The sequence below is a fragment of the Rhinopithecus roxellana genome, chromosome 6 (genome assembly GCF_007565055.1).
Source record: "Rhinopithecus roxellana isolate Shanxi Qingling chromosome 6, ASM756505v1, whole genome shotgun sequence".
Taxonomy (NCBI): domain Eukaryota; kingdom Metazoa; phylum Chordata; class Mammalia; order Primates; family Cercopithecidae; genus Rhinopithecus; species Rhinopithecus roxellana.
This window is the reverse complement of record NC_044554.1, coordinates 113601585-113617612: the sequence shown is the minus strand read 5'-3', so window position 1 is coordinate 113617612 and position 16028 is coordinate 113601585. Positions and strand designations below refer to the sequence as shown.

Here is a 16028-nt window from a genome sequence, read left to right as displayed (position 1 = left end):
CCAAAGGGTTTCCTGCACCCTGCTTCACAGAGTAGCCCAGGCCGGGAAGAAACAGGGCTGCAGCCACAGTCATGGGGCCTGTGGGTGGCTTGAGGGTGGCCCAGTGCCTGCTGCACGGCACTGCTGAGAAACGCTGCACAGTGGGTACTCAGCAGAGCTGGCTCCACATGCCGGTATGGTCCCCTGAGGCCTTGTGTGTCTTGGCAGCTGCCTCCCAGCTGGCCTGCCCTCAGCGCTGGTGTCATGAGGATGTGATTGCAGGAGTCCAGAGAGCCCTGCAGCCACCCCAAAGCTCCTGGGCTTTGGCACGGAGAGAAGAGTGTTGCCTCAATCTGCCTGCAGCCAGGCCACTGTCAGGGTGCTGTGCAGAGTGTGGCTGGGTTTCCTGGGCTATCCAGAGCCTGAGCCCTCCAGGAAGCTGGAGACTCACATCCCCGGGGCCCAGGGATGGGGAGGACCCTGGAGTTAGGGAAAGGCGGCTAAGGTGCAGCATCCCTCCCAAATCCAAAGAGCACTGGATGCAGTCACAAGAGAACTGGAGTGCAGAAGTATCACTGGCCAAAACCAGGAAAATCCAGAAAGAAGTGGAGACTGGATGGCTGGATGGAAAGAGATTGCATGGAATTACTATAAGGAAGAAAAATCAAAGGGGAGAAGGACATGAAAGATTAGAGGCCAACCCCAGAGACTAGAAATAGAGGCAGCACCTGGAGATGCTAGGCAGGTGGGCTCCATAACTGCAGGGCAGAGCGGGTACAAATCTGGGGAAGGGAAGGGGAGATGAGGGGGACGCAGAAACTGCTGATGGGACCAGGGGAGGATGAACCAGGAGGCTGCCTCCCAACCTGGGACTGCAGGGATTTCCCAAACCGGCCAAGCCTGAGCTGAAGGCAGAGTGAGGAGGCCATCTAGCGGCAGGGGCCGGAAGGAGGGGCAGGGGCAGTGCCCAGGAGGGAGCCTGGGGCTGGGGCAGAAGAGGAGGCAGCTTCTGTCCTCAGCAGGGATGCTGGGCATGGGGTGGAGGTGGGGGAGGGTGGGGGAGGGAAAGCTGGAGGAAGGAGCGAGGGAGGGATGCGCATGACCCCAAGGAAGAGAGGCAGAGCCCAGGTAGATGAATAATGGAGCCCCAGCATGTCTGGATGTCTGGCCTTGTCAGGGAGGCTGGGGTTTGGAGCCTCTGCTGGTGCGGGGAGGGGGCCAAATGGACTTACGGGGGGAAAGGCAAAGAGATAGAACTGTCTGGCATCTGGTGGGGAAGGCAGTGCTGGGCTGTGGGGAGTGGGTGGGATGGAAGAAAGGGGAGTGAGGGGCGGGAGGGCAGAGCAGCAGCTTCTCTGGGGGGCTCAGTCAGCAGCCTGGTTCTAACACAATACACATAACTGGAATTGCTTTCTGTGCCGAGCTTCCCGCAACCCACGCGGAGGGACAGGCCCTCTGAACTTAGACGTGGGGGCAGGCTTTCCGGCCTATCATTATTTCACTCTAAAGGATTGGTCAGTCCACAAGGGGGGCGGCCCCTGATGTGCTCTCCAGGGTGTCCAGAGCTGTCTGGAGATGGAAGGGAGGGAGGGGGCCTCACGCCATCCCTTGGGGCAGGGAAGTTTCAGGAAATGCCCTGAGTCACCCAAGCTCAATGCCAAGCCACATCTTCTCCCTGCACTCTGCCAAGAGGAAGCTGACCGCACCTGGGGGCACCCCACGTCCAGCTGTGCCCACGCAGAACTCTGTGCAGCTCAGGCTTTTGTTTCCAAAGCACACCCCGCCCACCTGCGCTTTGCAGAGGTGAGCTGTGTGCACATGCCACCTCCTGGCGGGCCTGTGCACCCAATCTCTCAGGCCCCAGGGTGACAACCCCTGTGGCGGGCCTTCTGCACTCACCTGCATGTGTAAGGGGGTAGGTAGCGGGAAAGACGGGGGGAGGAGGAGGGACTGGGGCAAGAGGAGATGCCAAGGGTGGAGGGCAGGGTGGTGAAAAGGTTTGCAAGTGTCCCACTGGGCCAGGTCGCTGGTCCAGCCCAGGCACCACCCAGTGATGTGACATCCACATGCTGTGCAGGTAGACACATCAAACAGGTCGGCCTCCTCTGGAGAGGACACAGGTCCTGTTGTGTGTCTGTTTTTACTGGGAATAGGATAGGCAGCGCAGACACACCACCTGGAGATCCCCTGTGCTCAGCTGAGCTCCGGCTCCACTCGGTGGAGACTGCCAGGGCCTGGTCAAGTGGACGCTGCTCCTCCGGGGATCATGATTCTTCACAAACCATGGAAAAGAACAAGAAAAAGAGGTGGGATGGGGAGCCTGGGTCAACCTCCCCGAAGGGACCCAGACCACCAAGTGCTGTTAACGCTCAGCCTCTTATGCCCAAGACATGTATCTTAAGATGCTCCTCTCCTTCTCTCCCCCACCACACACACACGAAGTTGATCTGCAAAGGAAACTTCTGGAAACTTCCATTGTTTGAGGGCTGAGCTTCACAAGGGGCCTCTCCCCCTCCACTCCAATGGCCTGGGGTCAAGGGAGAGTGTTTAACTTCACAGGGCCCCATTCGCAGCATCTGATGACTCCTCAGGGTCAGGATTTCCCCTCCACGTAAATAACCCTCACTCCCTCATCCTATGCTAGAGGAATTATTGTACATGAGTGGGATGGGGGATGAGGAGGGGAGGGCATGATCTGTCAAAAAAAAAAAAAAAAAGCAGGGTTGGGGGGGCCTTCAAATTTTATTTTCCTGGTTTAATTAGGACTTTGGAGATTTTTTTTGTTTCACTTTTTCTGTAAAAAGTGAAGTGATTATAGACTCAAAGATTGCCGACTCCTAGGCACTGTGCCCTCTTTCTAGGAAGCCCCTCATTAACCAGAACACTGTTCCCCCAGGGCCCCTGACCCCTTGGGCTGCGGCCCCTAGGACCTGGTGGCTCCTGTGCCTGAAGGCTGGTGGCCTGCTGAGCCCCCACACAAGGCCAGCTTTGCAAGGAGCCTGAATTCCACATTCAGCTCATCCCTGGCTCTGCACTTTGCTCTGATCGATCGTGCGGGTTGTGTGAGTACAGCTTCGCCCACTCGCCTGCCCCCCCACACACCCTGCAATGGCCTCCACACACCCAGCGCACACACTGACCCCCACTCTCTCCTCTGTGCTGGGGTGCAGCCCCCAGACCTACTTTGCCCATCCACCCTGACGCCCGCAGTTCACTCTGTACCTGCCCTTGAGCACGCCTCCATCCCATTTGCAGAGCTCTACAAAAAAGAAAAAAAAAAAAAAAGTATTAATTGAAGCACAATAAAAGAACACTATTTTTACATTTTTCTAAGGCGCTGAAAGCATTTCAAATACCGGTGCTTTAAGTTATGGTCACTCATAATTATCCTCGGTCCACAGAGGCTGAGTCTTCAGGAGAGGCTCAGTCCTCTTTCTTCAAAATGCAGGGAGAAGGAGCCTGCACTCTAAAGTCCCTGGGGAAGAAAAATTAAATAACAGCTGGGCAGCTGTGCCCCTCAAATGTGTGAACGACTCTGTGCTTGATGACTGAAGCTTGGGGGGCGTTAAACTGTCCTTTAAAAACTTAAGTTGGTTGTAACTGAAGCACCTACCATTCCAGGAAAAGTCAGGGGGAAACACAAGGGGGTACACAAAGCCGGGAGTGACTGCTGTCTCCACAAGACATGCGCGCCTCCCTCCCGCCCACCTCTATCTCAGGAAAGATTTTTGTTTTTAAACTCGAAGCCTTCAGGTGAAAATAAAGCAACAGCAGCAACAGAAAAAAAAAATGTAGTCTTCTTCAGGGTTAACATCAGAAGACAAGCTTGTGCGGCTTTGGCCAATCAGATGCGCCCCTGGCAGCTATAATATAGTGCTAAAGGCAGCCTCTCTCACAAGCTCTCCAGGCTTGCTACCATTTAAAATCAGACTCTTTTTGTCTTTTGATTGCTGTCTCGCGACCCAACTCCGATGTGTTCCGTTATCAGCGGCCGGCAGCCTGCCATTCCAGCCCCTGTCTGGGTGGGGAGCGGTGGTGAGTGCCCCGCAGCCGCGGCGGGCAAGGTTATATAGGAAGAGAAAGAGCGAGGCAGCCAGCGAGGGAGCGAGCGAGCGGGCGAGCCGGAGCGAGGAAGGGAGAGCGCAAGAGAGAGCGCACACGCACACACCCGCCGCGCGCACTCGCGCACGGACCCGCACGGGGACAGCTCGGAAGTCATCAGTTCCATGGGCGAGATGCTGCTGCTGGCGAGATGTCTGCTGCTAGTCCTCGTCTCCTCGCTGCTGGTGTGCTCGGGACTGGCGTGCGGACCGGGCAGGGGGTTCGGGAAGAGGCGGCACCCCAAAAAGCTGACCCCTTTAGCCTACAAGCAGTTTATCCCCAATGTGGCTGAGAAGACCCTAGGCGCCAGCGGAAGATATGAAGGGAAGATCTCCAGAAACTCCGAGCGATTTAAGGAACTCACCCCCAATTACAACCCCGACATCATATTTAAGGATGAAGAAAACACCGGAGCGGACAGGCTGATGACTCAGGTAGGAACCCAGCGCCGGGCGTGGAATGTGTGGCTTTCCTGGGGGTTAGGAGAAGCCCAACACTTCCAGACTAAACTCTGTTTGCTCTTCGGGCAGATAGGAAGGTGATTTCACCCACTTCTTCCCCACCCACCTGCCCGCCCCCCATCTCTTCCTCTTCCTGGAGGAGAATGGAGGTCAAGGGTCCAGCTGGAGAAGTTTAGGGTGTGGTGGGGGTGAGGACGGTAACAGACGTGGTTCATTATGGCCCTGATTTGATGAGTCTTGCTACAACGGCCTTCCCCATCCTACTTCTGCCCTGGCTTGTAACTTGGGGAGACCTTCACTTGGGGGGTGTCGGCCCTTTCCAAGTCAGGAGTGGAAATGGAAGGAGAGGGTGGGAATCCCCCTCCCACAAACACGGAGTGGCCTCTGGGCACTGTGCAACGAACATAGCCTTGGGCATTGGAGCTCAGGGCCCCCACGTTTCCCGTCGCCTCTGTGGTTTTCTTTCCCACTACAACCCCCACCCTACACCTCCCCACCAAAGAATTCTCAACTGGAAAAGCCAAGAGGCAGTTCTGACAAAAGGCAGGGGCTCCAGCGGCGACTCCGCCCGTCCCTGGGTCCCTGGCTGTATCGCAGAGCTGGCTTTGCGATTGCATGTCCGCAATTGTGCCCATCAGAGTGTGAACGTATCGATATTTCTTTAAGGATGCTCTTTCCTTCTTCCAAGCCCGAGGTACCTTAGGGGAGGGACTTAGAACTTATTGGCATTGCATCACTTTAGTTTTCAACCTGCTTGCATAAGAATTAAGAGAGAATAAATATTAGTGTGGGGGGAAGGGAAGCTAAGCAAAATATGAATTCCTCTCTCTCTCCCCACCTCCTTTGAGATTTCTGAGCTGCCAATCTCCCAGCCAATTCTAGACTTTCTGAAACTCCATGCACGTATAACTGAAGCCAGAAATGGGTTTCCTTGCAAATATAGGTCAACATCCTTTTTATTGCCCTATTAAAATATTCAAGTCCTACCTTTAGGGCTAGGTGCGCACAGCGGCTGATGGAGTGGCGCTGGTGGGGCGCAAGTGCAGGGGGAGGGTACGGACGGCAGGGAGAGAGGAGCCCCCGGGCCGCCCCGCTTCCCCGACCCGATTCCCAGGCTTGCTTGGGCCGGAGAAAGGCGAGGAGCAGGCAAGGTAGCCTGCTCCAGCTGTCGGAAAGGAGAGGAATGGGAAATGGTCCTGATTTCCTTGTTCTCCCTCATTTGCTCCCGACCACCTTAAATCTGGACCGCGAGTGTAGAAGCGCGCGCCAGTGCCAGAGAGCAGCGCGATCCACAATTAACTCTGCACGGGCCACGGGGTGCCCGGTGTGTGCAGCTGGCTAGAGGGAGTTCTCCGGCTAGCCTGGGGCGCCCATCCTCTCGTCACCCTCGCTCCCTGCGGAGGAGGGGACTTGCCAGGGTCCCTCGGAACCCGATAGGAGGGAGGCGCTGCGGAGAGAGCGGCGGGGGCGTGGACACCCGAGGTCCCAGAGCCAGAGTGGGTCAGCTTCTGCCCTGGTCTGCGGGAGGCCAATACCGCAGAAGGGGTCCTGGGCTCGCACCCCTTCCCAGGACTCGGGCCCTGCCGCCCTGCTGCAAAGCTGCAAGCGCGCAGAGCCGCGCAGCGAGGCAGACGCATGCAGCCCCACTTACTCCCGGGTTATCGATCCCCCGCGGCTAGGGTTTCAGTGCGCGCGCGGGGCTGGGCTGGAGCCGCCGGGCTCTGCCGCTCCACGCGCCAGAGCACAGGCAACGCAGGAGCTAACAGCAGCGCCGGGTTCGCGGTAGCGACCCCGGCGGCGGAGGCGCGGAGATGGGGGCGCCCGCGCAGGGACCGGGGCGCAGCGCGGGCTCCGCCGGCCTGCCCTGGGCCGCGCCCCTCTCCCCAGTCCGCCGCCTGCCGGGCCTCTGGGCCTCCGCGTCCCAGCCGGAGCCCCCAGACAGGGGGCCTACCCTCGACCCCCGCCCACCCTGCCCGGGGACGCAGGGCCCAGCGGCCCCGCGCCCGGCCACTCTCGCCGCCGCGCGCACAGGCAGCATTTGAACTTCTGACCTTCTGTCAACTTCCCTCAGACGAACGAAACGAAAACAAATACTTTTTTCCTTGGGCAGTGGCCATTCCCGTTCCCAACACAAAAGGAGGGGGAAGGACGGCCCAAGTGGGGGTTGGGTGGGGAAAGCCAGGCCGGGATTATCAGGCAGACCCCACAAAGGTCCCCTAAAACCGAGGGAGTAGGGGCTGGCAGTCTGTGAGGTACCCCCAGTTGATCCCTCCCCTACCTTCCTTCTCCCGATTCCAGGAGTTAAGGGTGGGGGAGGAAGGGATGGGGAAGGCGGAGGCTCGGGTGCTGAGGGCAGGGGCGGGGTGAAGGAGGAGGCAGGGGAGCCCCAGGCCCGCGGGAGGTTTGGGGAGCCTGCTCGGACGCCCTCATTTTAAATAACCACCTAGGCTCTGCCCCAGCTGCGTGGCCCTCCTCTTCTGTCTCCCTCCCTGTCTCTGGCTCTCTAATGTGACTGCCGCCCAAGTCCCTCAACCATGGCGAGATCGTCCCCAGTGGAACTTTCAGAGCAGTTCTGGAACGCAGGAGCTGCCGGTTAATATTAACCCGGGAGAGGAAAGCGCAGACAGACACGCTCTCCCCGCGCTGGCCTAGGGTGCCAGGAGAGGGTGCTGGCGGCCAGGGGGTCCTAGGGGGCAGGAGGCCCGAGGGCCGGATCTGAAGCCTGGAGTAGGGTCCCGAGCCGCCACACTAAATAGATCTCCTGTGCGCTCTGGGGCCGCCAGGAAAGACGCTCAGGTGTGGGTTTGGGGAGGGGCTGTTCCACCAAGCGTGGGGAAAGGACAGTGGAGAGAAGTGCGTTTTGGGGGCTGGGGCTGTTTTGAAGTTGGGACGCCCCCACCCCCGCGCTGGGGGAAGCCCACCGGCTGCTGGCCGTGACAGTCGGCGCGGCTCGCAGATCAGGGAGGTGGGCAGGAGCTCAGGCGTGGGGAACAACTTGGCCTCAGCCGACACAAAGCCCGGCCCCGGCGGCCCTGCTGGGCTTCACGGTGGCTGCACAGAGTCGGGCTTGATTCGCGGCACACGACCCAATGAATTAATAACCGGCCTGGGCTTCCCGGCTTTGCCTGCGACAATCCCGCCCAGCGCGGGTGGAGGAGAGGCCGCCAGCCGAGGCCGCACGGAGCCCGGCCGGGGGAGGGCTCGAGGGGCGGGGGCGCCAACTCCCGCAACCCTCGGCCTCCGCCCCTCACCTGCGCAGCCACCTCCCGTCGCGGCCCGGCTAGGCCCCGGTCTCCCTGCCCAGGGTCCTCCATGGCTGCCCAAGTGGCGCAGTTCCCAGAGCTGGGGGCCGGGTCCTCCTCACCCTGTCGCCCTTTCCCTGGCTGCCCTCCTGGGAAGCTGTTTAAAGCTTCATCGGCGCAGCCCCAGGGGAGGGAGCTGCGGTGGGGTGGGGGGCTTGCATGGGGGGTCCGTGTGCGTGTTGGTGGTGTGCGCCTGCGCGCGACGGGCCTCACATCACAGCTCTAAACTGACCCTGGTTTACTGATTGATTTTCATGTAAAACGCGTTCAATCCTCAAGATGACCTCGCTCAAATTCTGCCCTTCCGACTTTTTTTTCTTTAACTGCTGGCAGGCCCAGAAACCTGCAGGCACTGACCTGTTACCAGGGCGGCCCCCAGCCCTACCCCACCCCCAGTTGTTGTATGTTTAACTCTACAACCATATTACTGGTTTTTATTGCTGCCAGATACACAGGACTTTTCCTGTTGCGCAATTTGTCACGTCCCCTTAAAGCGCGGCAGCAGTGGGGCCAGCGTCCTCGCCCCACCCTCTCGAAAGAGTCCCCCCACCCACGCTACAGTTAGGGCCCTGGACAGAAGCTGTCCTTCCATCGCGACAGCCAGACTCCAAGCAGAGCATCCTTCCAGACTGGAGGAGGTTAGAGGTCAGCCCCGCCCTCTGCAGCAGTCACCTTGAAATTGCCTCTCGGCCTCCACTTGGCGCAGCTTCTTGGGGGATGCCACCATCGTCATCTGTGCCAGTTCCCCCTCTTTAAATCCCGTGTCCCACCAGCAGCAGCAGGATAAACATCCAGGAAGCAAGTCAGTGCCCCCACAAACACACACAGTGGATTCAACTGCTTTCTGTCGCATCCTTATCTGAAAGTGACCCAAGGGAACCCCCACAATCTGAGCGTCAGGTAACCCCGTCTGCATCTGCCTAGTCAGTGCTTCCTGATTCCTACCAGGCAACTTCCTGGGAGACTCCCCAGGCGGAGGACTCGGAGACCTCAGGCCTTCCTGGCTCCCCTCCCCCTCCTCTCAAACCCCTCCCCCTCCCTCCACCTCTTCAGTTTGCTCTTCAAACTTGCTGGACACCATTCTATGCTGGGGCCAAGAAAACAAGAGGGGAGGAAGGGAACAGGTTAAAGAAAACAAGAAACACAATCAGACCACAGAAAAGCCAGGCAGAAAAGAGTTCCACGGGCAAAAAGAATGTGGCTGTCCAGATAAAGAATGTCTGTCCCGGTCCCAGCCAGTGCTGCAAGTGGTAACTCACCTAGCCGCCTTCCACCTAGGCTCCCGACCACCCTGCAGCCCCGCCAGCGGCTTCTGACCTCCCCTCTGCCTCGGATAGGGTTAGGGCCTGAGACAAATAAATGCAAGGCCTTCAATTCTCGAAGAAACGCGCAGTGCATTTTTCTTTATTTCTGGGAACTTGCACCCAGGTATCTGTCAGGCCTGCTGTGAGGGATTCTACTCGGAGAGAAGGTGGAGCCTTCGCAGGTGGAGAAAGGGGCCGCAGAAGGGGGGCTGGAAGTGGAGGGCAACGTGGGGGCGGGGCGGGTAGCCCAGAGGGTGCCCCTGGAGGGTCCCGGAGTTGATGTCTGAAACATGCAGGTCACTTGTTTCAGAGAAACTTTATTTGCTTCTTAGGCCCCGCTAGGAGCATCGGCTGTTTCAGGACCTGGAGAAAGGCCCTCAGCTCTACTCTGAGAGGACGTGCTCCTCCATGCTCCTCCGCAAATGCTGCCCCTCTTCCCCAGCCCGGGGCTCAGCTCTTCCGTGTGTTTGGGCCGTTCCAACCCCCGTCTCCCCACCTCTCCGCATGGCCCTCGCGCCTTGAGACTGGGCAGGGCAGGCTGACGGAGGGGCCGGGAGGGGTGGCGGCCGCCCAGGCTAACGTGTCCGTCGGTGGGGGTCCCCTTGTCTTCGCAGAGGTGTAAGGACAAGTTGAACGCTTTGGCCATTTCGGTGATGAACCAGTGGCCAGGAGTGAAACTGCGGGTGACCGAGGGCTGGGACGAGGATGGCCACCACTCAGAGGAGTCTCTGCACTACGAGGGCCGCGCAGTGGACATCACCACGTCCGACCGCGACCGCAGCAAGTACGGCATGCTGGCCCGCCTGGCGGTGGAGGCCTGGCTTCGACTGGGTGTACTACGAGTCCAAGGCGCACATCCACTGCTCGGTGAAAGCAGGTAAGCTGGCCCTGAACCCCGGATCCGCCCCTACGGAAGGCCACTGGCAGACCCCCGGCTTAATTCAAGGGAAAAAGAAACGTGGGGGGAGGCTGAGGGCCAGGAGCAGGGGCACTGGGCGATGACTGCGTTTCCGCGGTGGGAACCTGCCCTGTGAGGTGCCGGCCCCTCGAACTCACCCCGACCTTTGAGGCCACAGAGCCCAAAGCTCTCCATGACCCGAGGTGGGGTCCTGTGACTTCCTGCCCGCTTCTGGAGCCCCCACTGCAGGGGGTGAGAAAGCGTGACTGGGGGAGGGGCGCTAGGCCCTTCCAGGCGAGGGAAGGCAGCCCTGCGCGGTTAGCCAGGTCTGGGCGAGCTCCTTCCTCTCGTTTAGGGCTCAAGAACCAACTGCCCCCACCGGCTGTCCCAAGCGCAGGGGCGTCTGTCCTGCCCCGGAGCCCGCGTCCTGGCTCCTCCCCGCCGGGCGCCCGTGGATCCTAAGCTGCCTTCGCTCACTCGCTGAGCCTTTGGGGAGAGGCCTGGTGGGCGGCAGTAAACCCAGGGGTAACCACCTCCAGCATCTGGAGGCCGCGCGCCGGAAGCCTGCGTTCCTATTGGGAGCCGGGCTGGGACGCCCTGGGCGGCGGGCAAATCCCGGAAAGCCGGCCCGAGTCGGCGTGAGGTTGCCTTCTCTGGGCCTGCAACGCCACACGCTGTTGCTGGCGAGGAACAGCCATAGAGGAGGCGCCATCGCGCGCACGCGAACCTCAGGCCTGGGGCTGTGTGCACAACGCTCTCCTCCGCCCGCATAAATTGGCACGTTTAGCAAAGCCGTTCACGGTGAATTTCGGGGAAACTCTGCCTTCCTCACCCCCCTTCCAGGTTTCCCTGCTTGTCTCCTAAATTCCAAGTTAATGGCAATATGTTAGTAGGAAACACTTTAAAGGTGTCAAGGCACACTTGTAGGTAAAGGCAAGCGTGGCTTCTAGTCCCCACAGAAAGCAAAGGCGTGGAGCGGGGGCGGCAGGGGCGGGTGTGCGGCCCAGAGAGCTCCGGGCCGCAGGGAGGCAGCAGGCGGCACCCCCACCTCGCGGCCTCGGCGGCGGCCCCTGGACCCAGGGCGCTCCCTGCGCAAAACCTCCTCCCCGGCTCCCTGCCCTCGGGGTCCCCCTAGCGGGGTCTCAGAGGCCTCCTCCCAAGTGAGCAGCGCTAATCCATCCGCCGGATCGCGCCGGGAGAGCAGAGCCGCGGCGCGGGAGCCGCTCATTGGCATTCTGCGCACACGGGCGGGGGCGCGGGGCGCAGTGTGTCAAGCCGGGCCGTGCGACTCGACGACTCCGGCTAGCCAGCGCCTGGGGTCGCATTCCGGGGGGCTACGGAGGGCCTCCAACGGCCAGCCCCGCACTTCATGTCGGAGAAACCGATGAGAAGATTAAAAGCCCCCTGTAATTCCAGCAGGAAGATTCTTTCTGGCAATCTCTATTTGCAAAAAGCATGATCCCAGAGATTGGAATGCAAAGAAGACGGCCCTCCCCGCCCTCCTCCCCGGCCCCCTGCGCTCCGCCCCAACTTCAATTATTGTCCTCGGGACAGTGAGCCTCAGAGAGCGACAGAGGGCTCGAGAAAGCGGGTAGCCAAGGGGCCTTGAGACTCGGAGCTTCCAGCGCTCCGAACAGGCCCCGCCATTTAAAATTCAAATACACATCTTGAGTGCTTGGAAGAGAGGCCTGGCTGTGCAAATAGTGCTTGTGAATTGCACACGGGGGGGTTTGCACCTGAGCAAATAGGGAGGGGGAGGCCCGCGAGCTGGGGAGAGAGTGAGCTGAGAAAAGGGAGGGGAGAAAATGGAAGTGTCCGCTTCCAAGAGTGTCTCCTGTTTATCCCAGAAATCACAATGACAATGCTGGGCCCTTTATTGGATTTTAATTAGAAAATCCACACAAGCCTCGGATTTTCACACCTCGGCCAATCTCTGGAATGTTTGTCCAGTTGCTACAACTACTGCAGCTATTTTTCACTCCCCGCCCCCGCCCCTCCGCAGGCCTACGCCGAGACGCCGCAGGGTGCTGCGGCCTGGCGGGCCGGCGGGCCAGGGGTTTCCGCCGCGCAGCCCGGGTGCGGAGCGCGCGAGCAGGCGCCGCGCCCCGCGCCGGGGCGGGAGGGAAGGAGGGTGTGCCCGGCGCCCGCGGGAGCTCAAGGAGGCTTCCAGAGGAATCCAAGTGCAGAGCAAACACCCTCTGGATGGATTCGCGGCGAGGCGGGGTGTGTGCGGAGCTGGGGGTGGGGTTGGAGGAAGGCGGAAGGAAGGAGTGTCACCGGCCTCTGCAGGAAACGCCAGCCAACCTCTGTCACCGCCAGCCCAGACTTAGAGAGTCGTTAAGGAATGTGCCTGCGTCGGAATCCTGTCCCTGGGGCGGTAGGGTTGGGGGAGGGAGGTCTGTGCGGGACCCACCTGGAATCAATCGCCCTGCCCAGCGCTGAGCGCATCCCTAGCCTAGGCGCGCGGGCACCAAGCGTGCGCCCTCCTCCCCAAGACGCGCCTCCCTCTCGGAACTCAATGCCCTGTACTCTCTTCTCTCCCTTCTCCTCACCCGCAGAGAACTCGGTGGCGGCCAAATCGGGCGGCTGCTTCCCGGGCTCGGCCACTGTGCACCTGGAGCAGGGCGGCACCAAGCTGGTAAAGGACCTGCGCCCCGGGGACCGCGTGCTGGCGGCGGACGACCAGGGCCGGCTACTCTACAGCGACTTCCTCACTTTCCTGGACCGCGACGACGGCGCCAAGAAGGTCTTCTACGTGATCGAGACGCGGGAGCCGCGCGAGCGCCTGCTGCTCACCGCCGCGCACCTGCTCTTCGTGGCGCCGCACAACGACTCTGCCGCCGCGGAGCCCGAGGCGTTCTCAGGCGCTGGGCCGCCTTCCGAGGGCGCACTGGGGCATCGGGCGCTGTTCGCCAGCCGCGTGCGCCCGGGCCAGCGCGTGTATGTGGTGGCCGAGCGCAACGGGGACCGCCGGCTCCTGCCCGCCGCTGTACACAGCGTGACCCTACGCGAGGAGGCCGCGGGCGCCTACGCGCCGCTCACGGCCCAGGGCACCATCCTCATCAACCGGGTGCTGGCCTCGTGCTACGCCGTCATCGAGGAGCACGGCTGGGCGCACCGGGCCTTCGCGCCTTTCCGCCTGGCGCACGCGCTCCTGGCTGCAGTGGCGCCCGCGCGTACGGACCGCGGCGGGGACAGCGGCGGCGGGGACCGCGGGGGCGGCGGCAGCCGAGTACCCCCGCCTGCGCCAGGTGCGGCCGACGCTACGGGTGCGGGGGCCACCGGGGGCATCCACTGGTACTCGCAGCTGCTCTACCAAATAGGCACCTGGCTCCTGGACAGCGAGGCCCTGCACCCGCTGGGCATGGCGGTCACGTCCAGCTGAAGCTGGGGGGCCCGGGGAGGGGAGCGGGAGGGGGCGGGGCGGGGCAGCAACAGCAACGCAAAGCAAAAAGACACTCGGAAAAGACGCACGAACCAGACTGAGTTATTATAATAATAATAATAATAATAATAATAAAGTAGGACAGTCCAAAGTAGACTCTAAGGAAACAAGGACCCCGGGAAGTTTTGTTGTTGTGTTTAGTTGATATATATTTTTTGAATTTTTTGGTTATTGTTTTATTTTGGTTATTTTTTCCTCCTCTCCTGGCTATTTATTTGGTATGAATAGATGTTTTAAATAATATGAACCGGACCTTCAAGAGCCTTAAATAGTTTGTTTCTTGGATAATTTATTATGATCATGTGAACTGTATTCACGGGGAAAAGATTATTTTGTGAGGCCAAGCAACCTGCTCAGAGTCTATTTTTCTACATGCCCCTCGTCCCGGCTGTCAGAAAGCAAACCTCTGTCCCCGCCATCCCTCCCTCCATCTCCTGCTTCTCAGCAAGTGCAAACTCAAACGTGCTTCATGGGGGTCCACAAATTATATTTTTATACACAGAATTGTAAATTAGATTTTTTGAGAGATCAATACTTAACTGAATTACATTTCATTTTTGAAATAGTGTAAAATATGAAAATATATTATTTTAATTTAACTAGTTTCCGATGTAACAGCCATCTCCTCTGTTGTCTTTATGGTTTCATATTCCCTTTGTATTCACCATTTTGCCACATTCTTGGAAGCCAAGACTGTTACACACACACAACACACACTTTTCTTTGCTTTTTTTTTTTTTTTTTTTTTTTGACAAACTGGAAGAACTCTGTTATTTTTAACTTCAAAGAATTTATTAGAAAATAATATTTTTTAAAAGCGCACATAGTGATGAGCCCACGAGGATGGAGCCTGCAGTTTGTACAGAGAAAACAAAAGGATGTTTTTGCATTAATAAATTGAGAAATAACTGCTGTAAATTTACTAAAATGTATTTTTGAATATTTTGTAATAGTTTTATAGAAATAAAATGTGCCATGCACAGACCGCTTAGTATCTAATAACTAAGAATCCCTGTTGCAGCCCTTTTTCTTTTTTTTTTTTTTTTTTTTTTTGGCTTCTTTGTTTGGGAAACCTAGTGCTGACAGGCGCTTCCAATATTCGATTTAGATGTGTTGCTTATACTGTGAACTCAGACTGACTGACTTAGGTAACCAAAGTAGGCACACAAACCAACTTCTTCTCATGGCTGGAGAAACCTCAGCTCTGTTTGTATTTATTGTGTGACGCTCTTCCCACGCTCCCAAAGGTTGGGGGTGCCACCCGTGGGGACTGTGCTGTCCCCCTAACCCCACCCCTTATCTAGCAAAGCCTAATGTGTAAGCCCAGAGGAGGTGGCCTGGGGACGGCCACCGAGAACCTTCTCCTAGGACTCCTGTGTGTGGTTGCTGGGCAGACCCCTGGCCTGACCCTGTTCGTGCTGTCTGTGATCTGTAGGGAAGAGGCTCATTGCTGCTTTCTGAGGTCCTGTTGTGCCCCTTCCAGAAAGCATCCTTAGAAGAGAGGACCAGGTTTGATCTTCTCTGAAGCTCTATCCTCTTTTCTTGAGGGGCCCCTTAAATCCGAGTGGCAAGCCCACAGTGGCATGGGCCAGTCACTGGAATGTCGGGGCTGCTGTTGAGGTCCTCAGGCTACGCTGGTTGTCTGTGTGACATGGCAGTCAGGCGTGGACTTTGATCCCTGTTGAGTGAGCATGCTGCTGTGGGTGCTGGGCTGGGGAAGGTCCTTCCATGCTTCATGCTGCCTTGGAGGCCAAGAGGGTGTCTGCCCTTGGCGGTTGTCAGGGTCCCAGGTGGAGGACTACTACCAGTTCTTTAGCTTATGGAAGATGTGTGCCATGCTTTGTGCTTTGGGCTAAATTATCTGAGCAGGCTGAGCCTTGGAAGGGTCGCGCTGCGTGAGCTCAGGGCCTCCTAGCAGCTGGAGCCTGTGTGGAAGGTGGTCCAGGCTTAGGGAGCGGGAGTGAACAGACTTCAGCCCCACCTGGCAGGGGCTCACTCCTGAGGCTGGGACCAGTCCCTGAAGGTTTGCTCTGCTGAGGGTCTGCCCTTGAGTGACCTTCCGGGGAGGGCGTGTGCCCAGGTGGATGGCGCAGGGTCTCTGGAGCCTCCACAGGGCCGGGCCCTTTGCGCAGGAGCAGTCCTCAGCCATTTTCTGTAAAAGACTTTTCTTTAGTGTTCTAGGTGGTCAGCAGGTTCCAGGCTGATGTTTACAATCTCGGAGGAAGTGTGATGGTTTCTGTTCTTTTGGCAGTTTAGTATAATTTCAAGTCAGTCAAAAGTGAACCCAGAAGCACTGGGCACAGCAGCTCCTCTGGCTGTGTTGACAGACCTGGCGATGTGACCGTGTGGCCCAGATGGTCAGAGAGAAGCCGGTCATTGACCAAGCCCCAAGGTGCCTGAGGCCATGGTGCAGCTCTGCTGGTGACTGGGGTACCTTGTCCTCACCCAGATGGGAAATCCTGACTCCTGGGTGGCACTGCCTCCTGGACAGGCCCGGTGGCAGTGTCCGTGCTGCTGGGTGCTGTCCCCAGCCCTCCT

The 16028-nt window shown here is 58.7% G+C and overlaps 1 protein-coding gene across 1 annotated transcript; it reads left to right on the top strand.

Moving 5' to 3' along the window:
- Positions 1–4080: 4080 nt before the first annotated feature.
- Positions 4081–13430, top strand: SHH (sonic hedgehog signaling molecule). Its single transcript, XM_030932987.1, is given in 4 exon segments — positions 4081–4514; positions 9762–9965; positions 9967–10024; positions 12604–13430. Coding segments are annotated over 4 exon segments (1398 nt in total). The 5' UTR covers positions 4081–4205.
- The last annotated feature ends 2598 nt before the right edge of the window (positions 13431–16028 follow it).